This window comes from Diaphorina citri, unplaced genomic scaffold (genome assembly GCF_000475195.1).
Source record: "Diaphorina citri unplaced genomic scaffold, Diaci psyllid genome assembly version 1.1 scaffold895, whole genome shotgun sequence".
In the NCBI taxonomy this organism is placed as follows: Eukaryota; Metazoa; Arthropoda; class Insecta; order Hemiptera; family Psyllidae; genus Diaphorina; species Diaphorina citri.
This window is the reverse complement of record NW_007378326.1, coordinates 53,763-76,160: the sequence shown is the minus strand read 5'-3', so window position 1 is coordinate 76,160 and position 22,398 is coordinate 53,763. Positions and strand designations below refer to the sequence as shown.

The 22,398-nt window shown below is 39.2% G+C and overlaps 2 protein-coding genes across 2 annotated transcripts in view; one reads left to right on the top strand and one right to left on the bottom strand.

The window, feature by feature from the left end:
- Positions 1–22,398, bottom strand: part of LOC103512879 (symplekin) — a gene marked incomplete in the record, with an annotated part of 29,328 nt that overhangs the window by 4,392 nt on the left and 2,538 nt on the right. Inside the window, 2 exon segments of the mRNA XM_017445590.2 lie at positions 12,705–12,976; positions 20,791–21,021. Of these exon segments, the coding sequence (XP_017301079.1) occupies positions 12,705–12,976; positions 20,791–21,021 (503 nt within the window).
- Positions 15,607–18,589, top strand: LOC113468916 (IST1 homolog). The gene is made up of 4 exons (XM_026826228.1): positions 15,607–15,647; positions 16,078–16,390; positions 17,562–17,657; positions 18,323–18,589. Exons 1-4 carry the CDS (start codon positions 15,607–15,609, stop codon positions 18,587–18,589), a joined length of 717 nt encoding a protein of 238 aa, XP_026682029.1.

The following is a 22,398-nucleotide window of genomic DNA, read 5'->3' as shown; positions in this document are numbered from 1 at the left end:
GGTAGGTTACCTACTGAAAGCTTCAACGGAAAGAGAAGAGAGGGAGTAGAGGAGAAAGAGAAGGAGGAGATGAGACAAAGGGGGGAAGAGAAAAAGGAGAAAAAAAGGAAGAGAAAAATAGGTAGGGAGAAGGGAAGATAGGAGAAAGAAGGGAAGAAAAAAAGAAGAAGGGAATATAGCAGGAAGAGATCACTTTTTTGTAAATTACTTCAAGATAAGGAGGGGATTTGAAAGCTACCTGACCCTCTCTGCAGTTCGATTTTTAATCCTCTCTCTCTTTCTCTCCCTCTTGCTCTCTCGCTCACTCTGTCGTTCTCATTCTTTCTCTTTACCTCTTACACCCATATTTATGAACAAAATGCTGGCTCTTAAGTTCGTGCTAAGCATAGTCTCAAGGCATTTGATTGGTCAATTTTGACTTGAGACTGATCTAAGAACGCTCATTCTTGTTCATAAATACGAGTGTTAGAGCGGATCCGGGTTAGACTGCCAGACTCCGGACTTTGACATCAGGACTCCAAAAAAAATATGATCTATTGAAATCAGCTTTCTTGAAAATTGGGGGGATACAAACTTTTGGTGGTAGTACAGTCGTTCGTGGGACACTCTGTATACCGCCATAATAATGACACATGGATGTGCTATGTACTGTTACATACTGTGTACAAGTACATATGTACTTGTATATTATACTGTGTATGTACCAGTAGCTATGTACCTAATTAATTTCACCTTGGATAAGCCACAATATTGAAGTTGAGATAGGGATACCCACATATTGTGTAGTGTGTATCCACATATTTGCATCATGCTACTTGTTAGGTACTCTATCTCTTATTTAGTAGTGGTACACTGAACTGTAAAAAAAAATTGTTGTTGGTGGTCATGTGTGTATGTGTTTTTTTTCAAAGATTCGTTTTCAGAACGGCAGGCTTTCTCCTATCCTCTCTTCACTTTCGGGACGATAAGACTTCAGCAAGCACAGTTACCTTACAGTTGGTTCCCTTAAAAAAAAAAAATGTGATTTCGTCCAGTGCCCTAAATCACCAAAGTATGGAAAAGTATTTACAATTCCATATTTTGACATGATTCGTCCAAATTCAAAATTCTGCTTTTCCATTGGCTATTACACTTGTAAGATACTTTTCCATACTTTGGTGATTTAGGGCACAGGTCTTTCTTTAGAGACCACCAATAATGATCTTTGGAGAACCCCCTACTGATTTTAAACTACAATTTCCAAGCAATGGATCTTGAATGACCCTATATGCTACCATTACCATTCTGAAAGATAAAGTAAGAACTGAGTAGGTACTACTGAGTATTAGATACAAGATATCTGTAATAATCTGTATCTTGTGTTTACATTAGATTACCACTGAGGTTAAGATACTTATATTACTTACTATGAGTGTATAGGAGTATAGGAGGTTAGAGAGATACTATGTGTTTGTGTACATAGTAAGATTACTACCTATAGCAGGTTACAGAGGTGATGTTAAGATACTCTTGAATTTGTTGACGTAGTATTCAAATCGTATCGGACTTGCTAGTTACTCTTTGATTGGGTCGTCCAGTGCCCTAAATCACCAAAGTATGGAAAAGTATTTACAATTCCATATTTCGATATGATTCGTCCAAATTCAAAGTTCTGCTTTTCCATTGGCTATTACACTTGTAAGATACTTTTCCATACTTTGGTGATTTAGGGCACAGGTCTTTCTTTAGAGACCACCAATAATGATCTTTGGAGAACCCCCTTCTGATTCTAAACTACAATTTCCAAGCAATGGATCTTGAATGACCCTATATGCTACCATTACCTATCTGAAAGATAAAGTAAGAACTGTGAGTAGTAGATACGAGATATATCTGTAATAATCTGTATCTTGTGTTTACATTAGTTAGATTACCACTGAGGTTAAGATACTTATATTACTTACTATGAGTGTATAGTATAGTATACTATAGGAGGTTAGAGTTAGAGAGATACTATGTGTTTGTGTACATAGTAAGATTACTACCTATAGCAGGTTACAGAGGTGATGTTGAGATACTATCGCGCAGCGCGACCGTAAACAAGGGAGCGCGAAGCGCGACCTTATGCTAAACCCCGCGAAGCCCCGGGAGCGCGCAGCGCGACCGCATACACAACCCCGCGAAGCCCCCGGGAGCGCGCAGCGCGACCGTATACGCAACCCCACGTAGCGAACACGCGAAGCCCCCGGGGGGTGGAGGGGGGCGAAGCCCCCCTCCCGAGCACGAAGTGCGAGTACCTAATAATAAAGCTCTAACAATTTGAAGGTAGAAAATGCCTCCGGCAATAACGTGCTTAATCTTTAATGCAAGAGTCTACCCAGGTATACTCGTAATAGATCAGTTGCGCTTACTTGTGTGATGTTTCAAAGTCATAGAGCAGGAAAAATGAGGACCAACGGAATTTTTCTTTTTCTTCTACGACTTCTAGATACCGAGATAAATCGATTTAAATAATACTGATAAATCGTAAAGTTTGACGTCACGACATATGCTCCCGTAGGTGATGACGTCATAATTCATGACTCCCGCTTCGTTTGTTTGTTTGTGCGCAAGCGTTTCTGCGCATTTTGACATTAAGTCTGACGTCACAACTCTTTGAACTTTTTAATTAGAACGGCAATTAAAAATTGAATTTTCGACCTTTTAAAGTTACTTTTTCGGAGTTTTGACTTCAGATTTGGATTTTTCACAACTTTTTACGTAGGAATCGACCTTTTATTCATAATTTTTACCCAACTGCAACTGCTCCATTATGAGATTCGGATACGCTCCCGCGTTTCAGGGCTGTTTGCCCCTAAGCCTCAGAGTGGACTTTTTTATACGGAAGATGTAATTAGGTACTTATTAGATATTTCTTATTCTTAAAGGCGCATGTTAAATTAGACAAATAAAAAGAAAACAAAAGAAGAAGAATAAGACGGAAACAAGCGGGGCCCGTCCCTCCGGGAATTTTTTGATCTTGGCTCCCCTTTTCCTTTCCCCTCTTTCTCTCCCCCCCCCCCCCCTTTTTTTTTTTTTTTTTTTTTTTTTTTTTTTTAGGGACATTTTTTTCGCAAAGCACAACCATACATACCTAGGATATATGTACCTAGGTTCCATATCCATTAATAATCATGCTTGTATTGTTTAGCAGTAGCACATGGTCTATTCATTAGCCTTCGTCCTGTTGTCATGACAACTGCAAAACAAACAACGAAGCAGACGAATACAGGTATGCAAAAAATATAAAGTCATCATTCCTTTTGTTTTCATAAAACAATGTGACACTAAAAATAATAATAGTAATAATAAATCAACAAGCTGGGCCCGTCCCTCTGGGAATTTTTTAGCCCGTGCACTGCGATCAAGATCGTAATCCGGGATCATTGGTTCAACAGGAACGTAATTGATTTAGGAGTGATGGAAAATTATATTTCCATATTTAGAAGAGCTAATGTAGAAGGGAGGTCCCACATTGAAGTCTTTTTTTTTATGTCAGTACTTTTTTGTGGAGGGTAACTCTTGACGTTAAATTTTTAACACTAAGTGTTTTTTTTTATAATTAACAGAAGATAGGTAGGTAAGTTTTGCTCTCGTAACGGCTGGCCCTCTCCTATCTTGTCCTCCTCCACTTCTATTCGATTTCAAGATAAGACTTTCGTTGTTACTAACAGTTCCCTCTATCAAAACTCTCCCGTATCCCGTTCGACGGAACCCTAATTGAATTAGGGTTCCCGTAGCCCATAATGATGGAACCCTAATTGAATAGGGCTCCAGTGGCACCGAGATGAATACATCTTATTAAAAACAACAAAGTGCGATTCTCAACAAAAGTGAAAAGTGTTTTCACTTGATTAAAATTTTCCCCGAATTTTCACATTTTCTACCACCCTAAGAACGAAGCAAGGTAGATTTTGTGAGTGTAGATTGTGTGAGGTACCTAGAGTTTGTAGATTATGTGAGGTAGTTTGTGTGCTCGCTGTGTTGGAATTTAGGTTATTTTCTGTTTACTTATTCGAGGTAAATCTAGGATGCGCGAGACATTTTGACAGTGAGAAGTGAGGTGAGGAGATGTAAGAATTTTGTAGAGAGTTTGAATGGACGATCTAAAGTCCTAGACCTTAACTAACAAGGGAAAAATTGAAACTCAACGTATCCCAAACAATAACAAGGGAGTAAAAAATAGTGAAGAGAAAGCTTAAAGATTCCGTGCACTCTGACGCAAAATGGGGGTATGAGTGGATAATGTATTCAGGTTTCATTTGCCTTCTTGTTCCACATTTATGTGTACGAGTATACCTGGTATCCTATATGTTAAGTATTGGTTATGTTCCTTTGTTATGTTTAGAAGTATGTTTACGTATGTTACGTGCTTTAGTTATTTTCCTTTTTAAATACCAATAAAGTTGTTTAGCCAGCAGCTAAAGCCAAACAAGTTTCCTCCGGGAAACTAATTTTTTCTGCCTTTCTGAATGAAAATGGGCGAAATGTAGCCAAAGAAAAATAAAAGAATCGAGTGAAAAGGTCTCTTTATAGCTAACGACGATGGTAAGTTGAATGCACCATTTCTCAATGGATCACTGAAGTTGTGCAAACTTTCGCATGAGATGGGTGACCATCTAGGCAATCACGTGCTACTAGCTTTTCCCGATCCTACTCAGAGTAAGGTTAGCTTGTCGTCAAATGGAGGGTTAAAACCACCGCTGTTTATAGTGCTAGTTCTTGCAACAACATAAAGTCAAAATGAGACTATTGACCTGGCTGGTCGTAAGGATCTATAATTTAGATTTTAGAATAGGTAAGTTAGTGTCATGAAAAATCACCCGCTTATGTATTACCCGTATAAACCCTACTCTTGACTGATAAAGCAGGTCTCAAGTGTATTAAGTGTACCCACTGCCTAACGTTAGAACAACTCGGAATAAAGCTTTTTCAACACAACCTATTTTCTAAAACAAAAACAAACCCCACCGTGCAGTCATGCCAGGCAATGACTTCAGCACATAGCACAACATAATAGCACTACTCCCGACATAAACGCCTTTATTTTCGAGATATATGAGGTTTTTCACCGCTATGCCGAAGGAGCAACAAGTGAATGAAGTCATAACGAGGGTGAATGTGAACACACAGAAGGAAGGAAAAAGAAATGTGCTCTGTCGAGCCTCTGCTTCCTCGGGAAAAGTGTTTGAGGAACGTTGCAACATTGTGACGAGAAATCCTGGTTGTTACGAGTAGTATCTATCGATTCTTTGGTATGTCAGTATAGGTATTTACATTAAAAAGGTTGAAATTATGATTAGATAGTGAATGATTTACAATGACTGAAGTTAAGCAACGTTGCGCGTGATTGGTTCGATACCAATCACGATGGGTGATCGTCTGGGCCGTATGCGTGCTGCTGTATTTGTCCGGCCTAACTCAGGCTGATATATTAATGTGAGGAGGTAGGTAGCTTGTTGCTGTATGAAGGCTAAAACCCCCTTCACTAGAAACTTTAGCCGTTTATAAAGTGATGTGAAATGAAAATATAGAAGTTTTTTTATTCACGATCTGTGTATGACAATTAAACGAAACTAGGAATGTAAAAAATATTAATAATCAGATTAATCAGGAAAACAACTTTTATAAAATAGTTTTTCAAGATGATAAAATTCTTGTTAGAAGGGAAAAACTTTTTCTCCTCCTCCTCCTCCTCCTCCTCCTCCTCCTGCTCCTTCTCCTCCTCCTCCTCCTGCTTCTTCTTCTTCTCCTTCTTCGGAGGAGGAGGAGGAGAGAGAGAGCTAAGGAACAAACTTTGGAAACAGTATTGAAATGCTAAAGTTATCTAGGACAAAAATTAGCATGGCACAATTTTATATGATTTTATTTTTTTGCACAAGGGGAAAAAGTTTATTCTAAAATTATTCCGCGTAGCTTCTTGCTCTCCTTTTTCCTTCTTTATCCTTTTCCCCTCTTTCATCCTTTTCTCTTCCTCCTCCTTCGTCTCTTTCTCGGTCTTTTCTTTGTCCTTGTCCTCCTCTTTCCGCAATATTGTGTCACATTTACATTGATAATTTTGTTACAATTTTCACAATGCACTTCATCTAACAACTTTTTCACACGTACTTTTTTCTCCCACTTATTTTCTCTTAAAAATAAATTTGTCTCTCTCTCTCTCTCTCTCTCTCTCTCTCTCTCTCTCTCTCCTCCTCCTCCTCCTCCTCCTTCTCACTCTTTCTCTTCTTGATATATTCCATATTGTTTTTTTATCTCTTCCATTTCTCCATTTGACTGTTAGTGAAGAGGAGAAAGTTTTTAGTATGGGCGTGTCCTTGTCGATGTCTCGATGAACCATGATGTGGACGCAGCTTTTGAATTACGATCTGTGCTCCAACGCCATATTGTGTATTTTCTTTGTTCTTCATCAATCCGCGTCCGTGTGAAGGTACAATCTCAGTATGGAACAGTGTGGCCACACCTTATTGAATGAAGTGGATTAGAAAAAATAAAAAGACTTTTCAATCTACTTTTCCACAAAGGTTTTTCGCCAAGACTATTAATAGCCGAGTAACACAGCACGACCTTTGAATTCCTATAGTCACTTCCAATCCCAAACATGTGCTTTTACAACACTCCAGTGTATTAAACGCAGGAGAGTGGGGTTTAATTTTCGTAAAAGTGTTTTCCGACCTTTTGCTCTCTTTTAGCTATTTTTATTTTATTTCTTTTTGATGGTAAAATTCTCTTGAGTGGATCGGAAAATAGAGAAAAGTGGGGCAGAAGAGGGCAAAGTGGGGGTAAAGAAGGGGATTGAGAAAACGAAAATTGGGATGGCAACCTTTATCTGTGTCTGTTGGCCACCAGAGTCCGACCTTTTGCTCTCTTTTAGCTATTTTTATTTTATTTCTTTTTGATGGTAAAATTCTCTTGAGTGGATCGGAAAATAGAGAAAAGATGGGCAGAAGAGGACAAAGTGGGGGTAAAGAAGGGGATTGAGAAAACGAAAATTGGGATGGCAACCTTTATCCGTGTCTGTTGGCCACCAGAGACTAAAAAAGGTATAGGGTTTTCCTGAACAGATATCTTATTTCGTAAGAGAATTTCTAATTCAATTTCCAAATAAGCTTTACCCACTGCGTTTGTTTGCTTTCTCTCTCCCTCCCTCTCTCTCTCTCTCTCTCCCTTTTCCCCTGGATGTCTGAAGGCAATGTCTTGGAATCTTGGATGTCTGTTTTTGATATTTTACTTCATTCGAAATTCATGTAGGTTCCAGGATATTATTATTTTCTGAAAAATGCAGAGAACGGCCTGTCCTTATTTTATGGTCGATAGTGTGGACGCTGCTTTAACTTTTAATTTGAATTAGAAAGATATCCATTCTCTCTTCGGTAAGACATTAAGGAAGCTTGAACTTTACCCCCTTTTCAAGACAAATCAAGCGTGTCGGGAGGCGCGCGAACGTCAAGAGTTCGAAGCGCCGCCCGGCTTATATTAACACGAAACAGAATTTCGAGGTTTTTGGGCATTTTCATCTCTAGATATGGAATAGGTATCATAATTCATAGAATATTAAGATACGGCGGTCTACTAATTAACCAAGGAACCATTATGTCTTCCTGCAAAATTCTCTTAGATAATACATTTCCCTTTCCACTATACCTTTCTTACTGCTTCCTTTCTTTCCTTATGTTTCTCTACTTCTCTTTTATATCTATATACCTTTCTCACTATTACCCTTTCTCCTTCTTTCTTCTCTTCCTCAATATTACTCTTCCTTCCTTTCATTTCTCTTCCTCTGTCTCTTAAGATTTCCTCTATTCCCTAATTTTCCTGTGTTTCCTCCTGACCCAACCTATTTTCTCTGAGATTTCGTCCAAGGTTGGTGATATCCGGGTACCCGTTTAATCGTCGAAATATTAGGATAAGACTTGGGTACCCGGGTAATTTACATGACGGGTTGTGTGCTGTGTGCAAGCTGAGCAGATGAGTCGTGCGTGGAAAGGCCAAGTTTGCAAGTTCGGTGAGAGAACGGTCAAATTTTGATGCTTGACGAAAGAAATTTGAAAACTTGTGGCATAAGGATATAAGCTATTGAAAATTGATGATTCCAAATTGTCTAATCTGTAGTATTTGCTGCAGAACTACAGCTTGAGATGACACAAAGATCTACAATATCTACATACTATTAGATGTAGAATTGTAGACACACATATTATGTTTTAGCTGGAAACTAACCAGCGGAGTATTCAAGGAGTAGGTAGGCAAACAGTCTGGAATAAGCTTTTGAAAATTGATGATTCCAAATTGTCTAATCTGTAGTATTTGCTGCAGAACTACAGCTTGAGATGACACAAAGATCTACATACTATTAGATGTAGAATAGTAGACACACATATTATGTTTTAGCTGGAAACTAACCAGCGGAGTATTCAATGAGTAGGTAGGCAAACAGTCTGGGTAGATGTAGAATTGTAGACACACATATTATGTTTTAGCTGGAAACTAACCAGCGGAGTATTCAAGGAGTAGGTAGGCAAACAGTCTGGGAGTCTGATTCTACATCAGTTTATAGGGTCAAGCCCATCATTTCTGGTGTAATAGACGGTCAAATGGCCATGGAAGTCAAGTCAACACACATCACAGAATAATTATATTCCCCCAGACCAAGATATTGATGACAGCATTCATGAGTCAGTCCGTGAGTGGGTGAATGGACCCATTCAACATTATTTACATATTTATACGATCTCCACCAAGTTTTTCTTAATTAAATTAAAAAACAACTCGATGTATAGTTTATGTTTGGGCTAATATTCATATCTGCCCCTACAGTAAGACATGTGTAACACGTCACATATGCAATAAACTATACGTGTTGATTAGAAATATCCATTTTGTAGTGGTGGGGCTTTGGGGAGATTGAACTCTGTTGAGATGAAATAGAAAGAGAGAGAGAAAGGTCTGAACTGTCCGGTTTAAATTTACCGGTCAATTAAACTGGGTTAAGCAGTTAAACCGGATAGACCTTATTTCCGTGATCTCTCTGCATTTGTGTTAGAGGTTCGAGGTCCTAGTGTTGCCCCCTGTTGCACCCTCCACATACACCACTGGCAACACTGGAGACAACAGACCGAGACTAAGCGTACAGAAACAGCTTGAGATTTTCACGCTAAATGAATCCCTTTCCTCCCCCCTCCTTTCTTGCCAGATGCTCATATGGGGATCTTTGGCAACACAGCAAATCGTAACCCTGTTTCTAATCTAACAAACTAGCTCATCTAGAAGTGGGTTAGAATTAGTATGAGTGAGTGAGTCAGTCAGTCAGTCAGTCAGTGAGTGAATCTCCCCGAAGCCCCACCACTACAAAATGGATATTTCTAATCAACACGTATAGTTTATTGCATATGTGACGTGTTACACATGTCTTACTGTAGGGGATATTTCCATATCCTAACCACCAGCATATCCTATATGTGTGTGGGTATTCAGCGATGATCCTCATCTATCAGGAATTAATAAGGATAAAAGGGAGATAGAAAGAGAGAGAGATAGGAATAGTAAGACAGAAACGAAGAGAAGGGCAGAGAGAGAGAGAGAGAGAGAGAACATCTCAAGCTGTAGTTCTGCAGCAAATACTACAGATTAGACAATTTGGAATCATCAATTTTCAATAGCTTATATCCTTGTGCCACAAGTCTTGAATACTCCGCTGGTTAGTTTCCAGCTAAAACATAATATGTGTGTCTACAATTCTACATCTAATAGTATGTAGATTTTTGTGTCATCTCAAGCTGTAGTTCTGCAGCAAATACTACAGATTAGACAATTTGGAATCATCAATTTTCAAAAGCTTATATCCTTAAGCCACAGACACCGGAGGTCTGCGGTCGCCCGAGAAATTTAAGTTGGAAAGTTGGAACAATTTGTCAATTTGGGTATTTTTCTCTCGACGAAGCACATTTTTGGTTGACCAAGGGGTTAAAACATTTTCCAAAACAAACACTGAGGTGTGTTTGAGAGGATTTTTTAACGTAATTGAACAAACAAAGCGAGTTTTATGTTTTAACTAGGCCATTTCACTATTAATTTGATTCTTTGTCCCAGATAACTCTCGCACGGTTTGTTTGAATTTGATGAAAATTGCCAAAAATGTTGAACACAAAGAAAATTGACTAATCAGTTTTTGAACTAAATGACATTCAGGAAGCTCGTAAAGCCCTTTAAATTTTCTCTCTAGCCTTTATTTTCTGGTACTCCTTAAGTCCTTTGCTTTCGTAACAGTATCTTCCAAAGTATTAGTCAAGTTTTTCCTCACGTTCTCAACGTGTACGAAATGATTTATTAGGTGTATGTCAACCCTTTTCTTTCCTGCTTCTTGTACACTAAATATTTGTTTTTCACTAGATATATAAAGGTGTAAGTTGTACTCTCTCTTGTAGTTCATACCATGGTCCTACTAAAAATTTCGGTTTTGCACTTATTAGCTCATTACCATTCGTGTAGTAATGACATACCCGTTGACGTTAGTGTTTTCAAATCGTATACCTACGTCTATGTCGTCTATGGCCGAAATTTAAAGCTTGTCTAGTATTCGGGAAGGTATTTCCACAAACTCCAATTTTTTCATAGTTTTAGGTGAAAAATATGAGATTTCCATTTTCATCCGGCCACCGCGCCGGCCTGACAACTTACCGGAGACAAATTTAGCCACAGACACCGGAGGTCTGCGGTCGCCCGAGAAATTTAAGTTGGAAAGTTGGAACAATTTGTCAATTTGGGTATTTTTCTCTCGAAGAAGCACATTTTTGGTTGACCAAGGGGTTAAAACATTTTCCAAAAGTTATGAAATATTGTTATTGTTGGGTTTATGTCTAGGTAGAACATAAAATAGCACTTTGCTTTGTCCTCATTTTCTTTTACCGCCTTTCTCACCCTCTCATCTCCACCTACCTTCCTCGTGATTCCTCTCTTCACCTTCACTTTCATCTCCACCTTTCCCTTCTCGTCCTTCTTCTCTCCATCTGTTCTTCACTTTCTATATCTCTTGCTTTTTTTCTTCACTCGCTTTGTTTTGTGAAATGGGTTCATCAAGTTAAACTTTACTACGTTTGCCTAATTGTATCTCTCGAGCTTTGCAAGTGACGTTTTGTTCCTGGAGGAATCTAATGAACCGTAAACCTAACGTAATTATTCACTGTCTTCCAGAATGTTATGTCTGTCAGTCAGCTCCTCTTCACGCTCTCCCAGAATCGAGAAAACCGAGCTGTGAATATAGGATAGGGAACATTCCATTGTTTGTCATTTACTCTGTTTTCTGACAGCAGGTACGTGAAGCATCCATTTTGAAAGACGTTAGGTAATGTGAGGTTGAAAATGTTGACATTTTACATTGATAAGTACAAAATTACTTACCTGCCATTGATGATGAAACTAGAGGAAGTGTGTGGGGCTGTGGTGATACCTTTTGAAATTCTATTCTCCAACAAATTGATAAAACTGGAAGTGAAATTTAGACGAAATTTGACCGAACTAGAATTCATGGAAAACCGACCCATTGCAAATGTGACAGTCAGTATTTACCGCAGTATTTCGGGTGTCTGTTTGACCTTTTTGATATCAATGTATAGTTTAGTGCAGCCAGCGAACACGCGAAGCCCCCGGGGGGTGGAGGGGGGCGAAGCCCCCCTCCCGAGCACGCAGTGCGAGTTCAGTCCATTCTGTAGTAGCTGCTACCTTTTAGTGCTTTTTTGGACTTCTGCAACCAGGGCAATGTAACAACTGAGTAGTACAGCAGTAAATCACTTCAAACTCTATGAGAGCAAGTGAACATAATGTTCGGACACAAACATACTAGACACTGTAAACTAGTGAAGAGCCATGTACGTACGTAATACATACTCATAATAACAGCGAGAGATTTTCAACACTCTCCTCTTGACTATCACATAATACACAACATAATCCCTAACATAATCCCCTCTCTTGCAAATTTCATGGACGATCTAAAGTCCTAGACCTTAACTAACAAGGGAAAAATTGAAACTCAACGTATCCCAAACAATAACAAGGGAGTAAAAAATATTGAAGAGAAAGCTTAAAGTACATTTTCAACACTATACTCTTCTTTTGCTGCTTCTGCCCTTTCTGCCTCTTCTTCTTCCTCTTTAGCTTCTTTTCCTTCCTCTATGCTTCTTTTTATCTCCATGTCATCCCTTCTGTTTCTCTCTTCTTCTCCTCATCATTATTTCTTTCGCTCACTTCACACTTTCTTTCTAATATTCTTTCTTTTCTCTCTCTCTCTCTCAAAATACTGGTCACAATAGATCTACAGAGGTCGCAGTGTTAATTGCATACTCTCTTGGGAGAGGAGCAACCAGTCCCATAATAGATAAGACTTTGGTTCTTCTTTACGTGTAGGTAAAATGGAATTTAAATTGAATTTTGCCTTAGGTAAGCTGAGACTTTGACTAGATTTTACCTGTAAACTGTGGTCTCATGCGAGCTATATTGACGATGGATCCCATGGAAGCCATCAGATTGACGTATACCATTTTAATGTTGCTATTTTTTGGTCTAGTGGTTATCGGTTCTTGAGATGAGATTTTACCTGTAAACTAAGACTTTGGTTCTTCTTTACGTGTAGGTAAAATGGAATTTAAATTGAATTTTGCCTTAGGTAAACTGAGACTTTGACTAGATTTTACCTGTAAACTGTGGTCTCATGCGAGCTATATTGACAATGGATCCCATGGAAGCCATCAGATTGACGCTGCTGATGTGCGGTGAACTGAAGAACTTCACGATGAGGTCAAACACCACCTGTGCTTCTTCTTCAAGCTGACGTCGCTTGGCAACCTTCAGTCCGGCGGGTAAATTGTTGAGCGAGAAGTTATCCTGGATGCCCGGAGTATCACTCTCCGAGTAGGTCTGCAGGAGAACGATGGTCTCCAGGAATTTGATCGACTGGGTTCGAATCCTGTGAAAGTTTGAAAAAATAACGTGTCTTGATTCAAGGAAGATGTGTACCAAATTTCATCAAAATCGGACCAGGCAATCGGGAGTTATAGCGGAACACACCTTCAAACAAAGAAACAAACATGTTTGTATCTAAACCAAATGCAAGACGGTCGAGTTAAAACATAGACCTCACTATGAGGAATTTGATCGACTGGGTTCGAATCCTGTGAAAGTTTGAAAAAATAACGTGTCTTGATTCAAGGAAGATGTGTACCAAATTTCATGAAAATCGGACCAGGCAATCGGGAGTTATAGCGGAACACACATTCAAACAAAGAAACAAACATGTTTGTATCTAAATCAAATGCAAACGGAGTTAAAACATAGACCTCACTACCAGGAATTTGATCGACTGGGTTCGAATCCTGTGAAAGTTTGAAAAAATAACGTGTCTTGATTCAAGGAAGATGTGTACCAAATTTCATCAAAATCGGACCAGGCAATCGGGAGTTATAGCGGAACACACCTTCAAACAAAGAAACAAACATGTTTGTATCTAAACCAAATGCAAGACGGTCGAGTTAAAACATAGACCTCACTATCGTTCGGTCAATGAATCAATAAATAATAAAATGCCAGTCCGGTGAAGGCCCATTCCCACTAATTGTGAGCTTTATCCTTTTTATTTAATGTCCTGTAGGCAATGTGGGTAATTTAAATGTGTGTTCCCACTACACTCGACACGATTTTTTTTTTCCCACGACACAAGTGGGAATGGACCTTTACCTAGGAAGGGCGTTATCATAGAAAGGCATTTTCATTTTCTAGCATCTAGCCTATAATTAGCTTTGATTATTTTTCCAAGACGTTTGATAGAGGGATCTGTAACTGCCAAGGTGTTATCGTCTCGAAATTGAGGAGAGAAGGAAGACAGGAAAGGAGAAAGCTTCTGAGAATGAACATTATCCATTCAGTATAAAATCCACTCCAGGCGGGAATCGAACCCGCGGCCTAGCGCTCACAAGGCAGATGCACTACCAACCAAGCACACTAAGCTGGCTAGTTAACTTTGAAGGTAAGTAGTGCCGATTATGATTAAAGTAATATGTTAGTTTGGAAGGCACTCCAGCAGTAGGCTACTACTATTATTGTGGTCAAATTCTCAAATTATTTTGAGGATAAAATTCCATACCTCGGCTGGGATTGAGCCCACGCCCTCCTGTTTGCCAGGCGAGCGCCTTGACCACTACACCACCAAGGTAGGTGCTACCGATTTTTAAATACAAAATGGGCGTCCTTTTTGGGAACGCTATGCACTTTGGCGGCGCTTCGAGCTCCTGGCACTGCTTAAAACAAACCTCAGAATACGTAGCTCCCAGGTCGGTAAGCAGAGTGGAAATGTTGCTATGATAATCAATAGCACCCGAACACTTGAGTAGACTCAGTAGGTTGTTCTTCATTTGTTTCCTCACACTACACACTTGGGATTTACTCAGCGTGGGTGGCAGATTGGTATGCAGTAGCTCTAACGCGGCTACAACACGACCTGCAAGAGGGGAAAGTAAAATCGTGAAACACTTAAAAAAAAAGGTTGCTTGATAGAGGGGAAATGGCCCAATGATCAATTCCTTTGCATTAGTAAACAATATTTATAGGAACTGTAGATCTTACTAGTCTGAGAGCAGCCAGAAATCCTAGAAATAAGGCAAAAACATTGATCCTGTCGGGAATAGAACCTAAGAGCTCCGCTGTAAAATCATAGTGTGATGACCACTCGGCCATGGGGGTTGCTTATCCCTCTTTCAGAACCTTATCGTTTTAGGATAAAGTTAGAATCTCATATCTTTAGGATAGAGTTCGCTCGAATCTCATATCTTTAGGATAAAGTTCGGTCCGGGCGGGTATCGAACCCGCGACCTAGCGCTTGCGAGGCAGGTACGCTACTCTCAAAGCCAACTAGGCTGGTACCTATATGAAACTAATACCCCTTTTATACCATTTTAATGTTGCTATTTTTTGGTCTAGTGGTTCTCGGTTCTTGGGATGAGATTTTACCTGTAAACTAAGACTTTGGTTCTTCTCTACGTGTAGGAAAATTGGAATTTACTTAAATTGAATTTTGCCTTAGGTAAACAGAGACTTTGGCTAGATTTTACCTGTAAACTGTGGTCTCATGCGAGCTATATTGACAATGGATCCCATAGAAGCCATCAGATTGACATACACTTAATTTGATACGAAAAACACAAGACTAGAAAAGAACGATTTATCACAGAGAGATTATCACACACGCACACATAAGAGGAACACATCTATTCTCTCTGTCCGAAAATATCTTTAGGATAAAGTTCGGTCCGGGCGAGTATCGAACCCGCGACCTAGCGCTTGCGAGGCAGGTACGCTACTCTCAAAGCCAACTAGGCTGGTATACCTATATGAAACTAATACCCCTTTTATACCATTTTAATGTTGCTATTTTTTGGTCTAGTGGTTCTCGGTTCTTGGGATAAGATTTACCTGTAAACTAAGACTTTGGTTCTTCTTTACATGTAGGTAAATTGGAATTTAAATTGAATTTTGCCTTAGGTAAACTGAGACTTTGGCTAGATTTTACCTGTAAACTGTGGTCTCATGCGAGCTATATTGACGATGGATCCCATGGAAGCCATCAGATTGACAACGCCGGTACAGTATGTTCAGAAATTTGAAGGCTCAAGATGTTTTTGGGTTTTCCTTTCCTTGGAAACAGCTGAGGATTTGATAAATTTCATTTGAATTTGAAAGATTAGTCATTTTATAATTATTAATTTATACATTTACATTTTATGATTTTCTTGCACCAGTTTCTTTTCTTGCCTCTTTGTGACTCATCTTATAGGTACCTACTACCTTGATTAGTGATAGTGTTTTCTTAATTTAAAGTGAAGTACCTACTCAAGTATCTTTACCAATTGCACCATCTCAGATAAGAAATTAAGACTACCTGTCCATCATACAGTCCCTAGTACCTTTTCATGTACCCATCACAGTTTAACAGAATATAAAGTGTCCAGCCAACATGTTCTCAAGTAAGCCAAATTATTCTAAACTAAAAACTAATCTCAGGCTTGTTATCAACAGACTCCAGCTGAAAGGTAAAAAGAAAGCAGAACTTGCTCAGAAATCTAGAAAAGAAATAGCAGACTTCATAGCTAACAACAAAATAGAGAGGGCCAAAATAAAGGTAGAGCAGATTATTAGAGAAGACTATTTGGTAGAAGCTATTGAAATATTGGAAAACTATTGTGAAATCTTGATCTCCCGATTTGGGCTGTTGGAAAATTCTAAATCTGTAGACCCTAGTCTAGCAGAAGCCATATCTAGTATAATATGGGTAACTCCTAGACTTGAAGCAGAGATTAAAGAGTTAAAAGATATCTCTGCCATATTCTCGGTAATGTATGGAAAACAAAATGCCGGCCGGTGGAAGGCCCTTTCCCCCAAATTGGGGTTTTTTTTTTTTTTTTTTTTTTTTTTTTTTTTTTGTGAATGTCCTGTAGGCAATGTAATTTAAACGAGTGTTCCCACTACACACGACACGATTTTTTTTTTCCACGACACAACTGGGAATGGACCTTTTCCTAGGAAGGGCGTTATGATAGAGAGGCATTTTCATTTTCTAGCATCTAGCCTATAAAATTAGCTTTGATTATTTTTCCAAGACGTTTGATAGAGGGACCTGTAACTGCCAAGGTGTTATCGTCTCGAAATTGAGGAGAGAAGGAAGACAGGAAAGGAGAAAGCTTCTGAGAACGAACATTATCCATTCAGTATAAAATCCGCTCCAGGCGGGAATCGAACCCGCGGCCTAGCGCTCACAAGGCAGATGCACTACCAACCAAGCACACTAAGCTGGATAGTTAACTTTGAAGGTAGTGCCAATTATGATTAAAGTAAGATGTTAGTTTGGAAGGCAACATGCCTACATTTTAAGCACAAGGTCACGGGTTCGATTCTCGTCCCGTGCAAACTTTAGCCAAAACAAATTTTGTTCTAGCTTCTCTCTTTAGGCTTGTCTCACATAGCAAGCGTAGACGCGTGACTTTAAGTATAGTGCTTAGTCGTCTACAAAACTAAATCTATGAAAATGATCTATGAAAGTCTATAAAGGGTCTCTATCTTTATCATAGGTTTCGTTTTGCAGCCAACTACCTGCGTGCTACTAAATGTCACACATCTACACTTAAAATGTTAGACAAGCCTAAAGAGAAAAGTTAGAACAAAATCTGTTTTGGCTAGTTTGCCCCAGACGGAAATCGAACCCGTGACCTCGTGCTTAAATGTAGGCATGTTGCCTTCCAAACAATCATTTTTATTTAATCATAATTGGCTCTAGCTTTAAAGTTAACTAGCCAGAATAGTGAGCTTGGTTGGTAGCGCGTCTGCCTTGTAAGCGCTAGGCCGCGGGTTCGATTCCCGCCAGGGGCGTATTTTATCCTGAAAGGATAATGTTTGTTCTCAGAACGTCTGGCTTTCTCCTATCCAATCTTCCTTCTCAATTTCGGAACGATGAGACCTTAGCAGTTACAGTTCCCTATCAGACCTCTTTTTTAATTGTTTTGCAGCCTAAATGTTGCACATCTACCAATGTGAGACTGGCCTTATGGATCAATTGTGATGAGAGACATGCTAACCCACCCATCATTATCACCATCGACCAAGTCAATAATTGAAGTCTTGATTCGGGTGAGTAGATCCCACAGGTTGTTCACATCACTGCTGGACCCGTGCTCCGATATGTAGCCGAGAGCATGCTTATAGAATATACCCGCTACTTGGATAACTTTCTTCTGTACTGGCAGTGACTCATCGTTAAGTAGCATGATCAGGCTGTTGATAACTCGAGGCATTACCTCGGGGGCTTTTTTCCTGAAATGAAAATAAACTGTTAAATACATGCAGCTAAGGAGATAAAGTACCTGCCTAATTTGACTGAAAAAGTGTCAGCAGAATAAGGTAGGTAGTAGGTAGGTATATATTTCCTATTGCCATAATTAAAAAAAAATAAGTGCCTATTCTTGAGCAATTGACCATGTATTTTGTGGTGCAAGGGAAGGTCTTTCAACTTCTATAACCTTCTGTGGATTTTTAAATCTTGACCCACTGTCATGACATAGGTAGGTACTTAAGTGGAAGAGCATACATGATTGAGATGGAGCATCCATATCATGCTCCTGGAGTATAACAGGAGCACAGATGGTACCTCTTAGAAGCATCCATACCATGCGCCTGTAGTATAACACGAGCATAGATGGTACCTCTTACACAAAGTAGACATTAAGCAGAAAAGAACAATCTATAATGGACCTTGCCTTACTTAAGCAAGTATGACGAGTCCATGAGAAGTGATTCCATTAGTTCTAATGGTGTTGGTGACCAGCCTGGAAGCAGTGGAGGTTCTCAAGCACAACCTAAACCTGTCCCGTCCCCAAGAACCAGCCTGTCTCCATCAGATCCCGTGCTGAATCTTCCCAATGTACCATCAGATACCATGCCAGACCCTGGGGACTCCCCAGTGAATAATTCCAGTACTGACAATGTTGATTTTGATGATTTAACCAAGAGATTTGAAGAACTCAAGAAAAAACGGTAATCTTAAAAGACTTCAATTAGGTATTTGTGTAAAAAACTTTGTACTGATATAACAAAATCATAGATGCTAAAATTATGTTCATAGCTTTGGACTTGCTTGCCATTTGGTCAGTAGTAGGCAGGTAATACTGTTCTTTCAGAGGACCATTTTTAGTGGATCAGTACTAAATTGTATGGAGTTCAAAGAGTAGAAAGCAATTGGATTTTCTGAGTGAAAAAGTTAGAATAGGTACCTTCATACCAGGTAATGTTGCATGTTCCTTGGTATTTATTTGTAGGTACATATTTGGATTAATTGCAAAATCCAAGCTGTCTTTCTATGAAAAGAAGAAATTTTATACTTATCTACCTACAATGCCTATTAGTTTTTCCCCCCACTGAAGAAGAGCAAGATAATTTCATAATAATATGTATTTGTATCTATTTTCATACTTTCATGTATCTAATACCTACATAATCTAATTTTATTATTATCAATTTTATGAAGATTATAATATTATGATACAGGCCTAAGTACATTATTTTTTATTATTAAATTTAATAGCTTATTATTACTACATTTACCTACCTAACTTGTACACTAACCAAATTGTTCTTTATTTTTTATCCTTTTAGTTTACTTTTCCAGGGGTAATGAAGAAAATTCAATAAATAATAATAAGCTTTAATTAAGTATCTATTTACAGGGGGCGGAAGGTAGGGGGACCGCCAGTGTGGAGGAGTCGGGGATGTGCGGCATCATGTCCAGGGCTGGACGAGGCGCTTGCTGCTGGGAAAAAAACAGCAAAATATTGTGTGAAAGTACGAATCACCTTTCAGGCTTTTGAAGCCTTGAGAAATCACACCAAGTCCGGCCCTGGTTTTCAAACTTGTACCAAAGTTATGATGAAAGTTGGAGTTTTTATACTAAAATAAGTAAATAATATATATGTGATATTATATGAGAGCTACATAGGTAAAAGGGTTGGGAGAATGGAAGTGAGAAAAGGGAGAGGTAGGCCGAAGTAAAGGTGGAAAGATTGTGTGAATCAAGACCGATGAAGAGACTGACAAGAAACGCCAACCCTATTTAAATAGAAAAACCTCACTACCGTTCGGTCAATGAATCAATAAAAATACAAATAATAAAATGCCAGCCCGGTGAAGGCCCATTCCCACTAATTGTGAGTTTTATCCTTTTTATTTAATGTCCTGTAGGCAATGTAGGTAATTAGAATGTGTGTTCCCACTACACTCGACACGATTTTTTTTTTCCACGACACAAGTGGGAATGGACCTTTACCTAGCAAGGGCGTTATGATAGAGAGGCATTTTCATTTTCTAGCATCTAGCCTATAATTAGCTTTGATTATTTTTCCAAGACGTTTGATAGAGGGATCTGTAACTGCCAAGGTGTTATCGTCTCGAAATTGAGGAGAGAAGGAAGACAGGATAGGAGAAAGCTTCTGAGAACGAACATTATCCATTCAGTATAAAATCCGCTCCAGGCGGGAATCGAACCCGCGGCCTAGCGCTCACAAGGCAGATGCACTACCAACCAAGCACACTAAGCTGGCTAGTTAACTTTGAAGGTAAGTAGTGCCGATTATGATTAAAGTAATATGTTAGTTTGGAAGGCAACGTGCCTACATTTTAAGCACAAGGTCACGGGTTCGATTCCCGTCCCGTGCAAACTTTAGCCAAAACAGATTTTTTCTGGTTTCTCTCTTTAGGCTTGTCTCAAATAGAAAGCGTAGACACGTGACTTTTAGTAGCGTTTGGTCGTCTACAAAACCAAACCTATGAAATATGAAAAACCCATGTCTCTATCATTTTCATTTTGCAGTAGTAAGCCTATTTAGCTTGGTTGCTAGTGCGTCTGCTTTGTAAGCGCTAGGCCGCGGGTTCGATTCTCGCCCAGGGCGAATTTTATCCTGATAGCGCTCCGCCCCGCCAAGTCAATTTCTAATCTTTTTTGGGGTGGGATGAAGTTTTGTTTATTTCTTGTGGGCACTTGATTTATTTCGGGAGGAATGACTTGGCAGGGTCTTTTTTATGCCACAAAGTGCTATTTTTGGGGGGGGGGGATAAGACCCTAGCAGTTACCGTTCCCTCTATCAGACCTCTTGAAAAAAAAAATTGCAGCCTGAATGTTGCACATCTACACTTCCGATGTGAGACTGGCCTTATGGATCAATAGTGATGAGAGACATGCTAACCCACCCATCATTATCACCATCGACCAAGTCGATAATTGAAGTCTTGATTCGGGTGAGTAGATCCCACAGGTTGTTCACATCACTGCTGCACCCGTGCTCCGATATGTAGCCGAGAGCATGCTTGTAGAATATACCCGCTACTTGGATAACTTTCTTCTGTACTGGCAGTGACTCGTCACTAAGTAGCATGATCAGGCTGTTGATAACTCGAGGCATTACCTCGGGGACTTTTTTCCTGAAATGAAAATAAACTGTTAAATACATTCAGCTAAGGAGATAAAGTACTGGCCTAATTTGACTGAAAAAGTTTCAGTAGAATAAGGTATGTATTTCCTATTGCCATAATTAAAATTAAAAAAAAAAGTAGGTAGGTGTTGTGTAACCTTCTGGGATTTTTAAATCTTGACCCACTGCCAAGGCATAAGGTAGGAGGTACTTAGTGGAAGAGCCTGGTAGATAGGTAGGTGGTACCTCTTGTGTAAATTAGACAACATTAAGCAGAAAGGAACATGTCATAATGGACCTTGCCTTAAGGATGGTTCTTTCCTACTAAATGCTGTCCAGTTACCCTTCCACTTTTTCACATGTTCAGATGGGGTCAGCCTCTCAATCAGCTTTAGAGTGATCACTTAGAGGCCAACTGGTTTTGGCTAAACAAAAATTTTCCAAGTGGATGCCCTTTGGAACTCAACCTTTGCTATTGAAATAGCATAAGGAAATTTGGACTAGTCCCCTAGCTATACGCTGATCTAAAAAAAGAAAAAATTTTAAAAAAAAAAAAAAAAAAAAAAAAAAAAATGGTTTTGCAGCCTGAATGTTGCACATCTACACTTCCGATGTGAGACTGGCCTTATGGATCAATTGTGATGAGAGACATGCTAACCCACCCATCATTATCACCATCGACCAAGTCGATAATTGATGTCTTGATTCGGGTGAGTAGATCCCACAGGTTGTTCACATCACTGCTGGACCCATGCTCCGATATGTAGCCGAGAGCATGCTTGTAGAATATACCCGCTACTTGGATAACTTTCTTCTGTACTGGCAGTGACTCATCACTAAGTAGCATGATCAGGCTGTTGATAACTCGAGGCATTACCTCGGGGACTTTTTTCCTGAAATGAAAATAAACTGTTAAATACATTCAGCTAAGCTAAGGAGATAAGGTACCTGCCTAATTTGACTGATGTATTTCCTATTGCCATAATTAAAATTAAAAAAAAAGTAGGTAGGTATTGTGTAACCTTCTGGGATTTTTTAAATCGTGACCCACTGCCAAGGCATAAGGTAGGTAGGTACTTAGTGGAAGAGCCTGGTAGATAGGTAGATGGTACCTCTTGTGTAAATTAGACAATATTAAGCAGAAAAGAACATGTCATAATGGACCTTGCCTTAAGGATGGTTATTTCCTACTTAATAACTTAATGCTGTCCAGTTACCCTTCTTCACTTTTCCCCATGTTCAGATGGGGTCAACCTCTCAATCAGCTTTAGAGTGATCACTTTGAGGCCAACTGGTTTTGGCTAAAAAAAAAAAAAAAAAAAAAAAAAAAAAAAAAAAATTCCGGGGGTGCCCCCGTGCCCCCAACCTTTTCTTTTTAAAAAACAGG

Excerpts from the sequence above, each read along its gene's own strand:
- LOC113468916 (XM_026826228.1), top strand. The coding sequence starts at position 15,607 with ATGGATCCCATGGAAGCCATCAGATTGACAACGCCGGTACA. Across the intron at positions 16,391-17,561 it reads ATATCTCTGCCATATTCTCG|CCTAAATGTTGCACATCTAC; the intron begins GTAATGTATGGA and ends ATTGTTTTGCAG. Across the intron at positions 17,658-18,322 it reads TCATTATCACCATCGACCAA|TATGACGAGTCCATGAGAAG; the intron begins GTCAATAATTGA and ends TACTTAAGCAAG.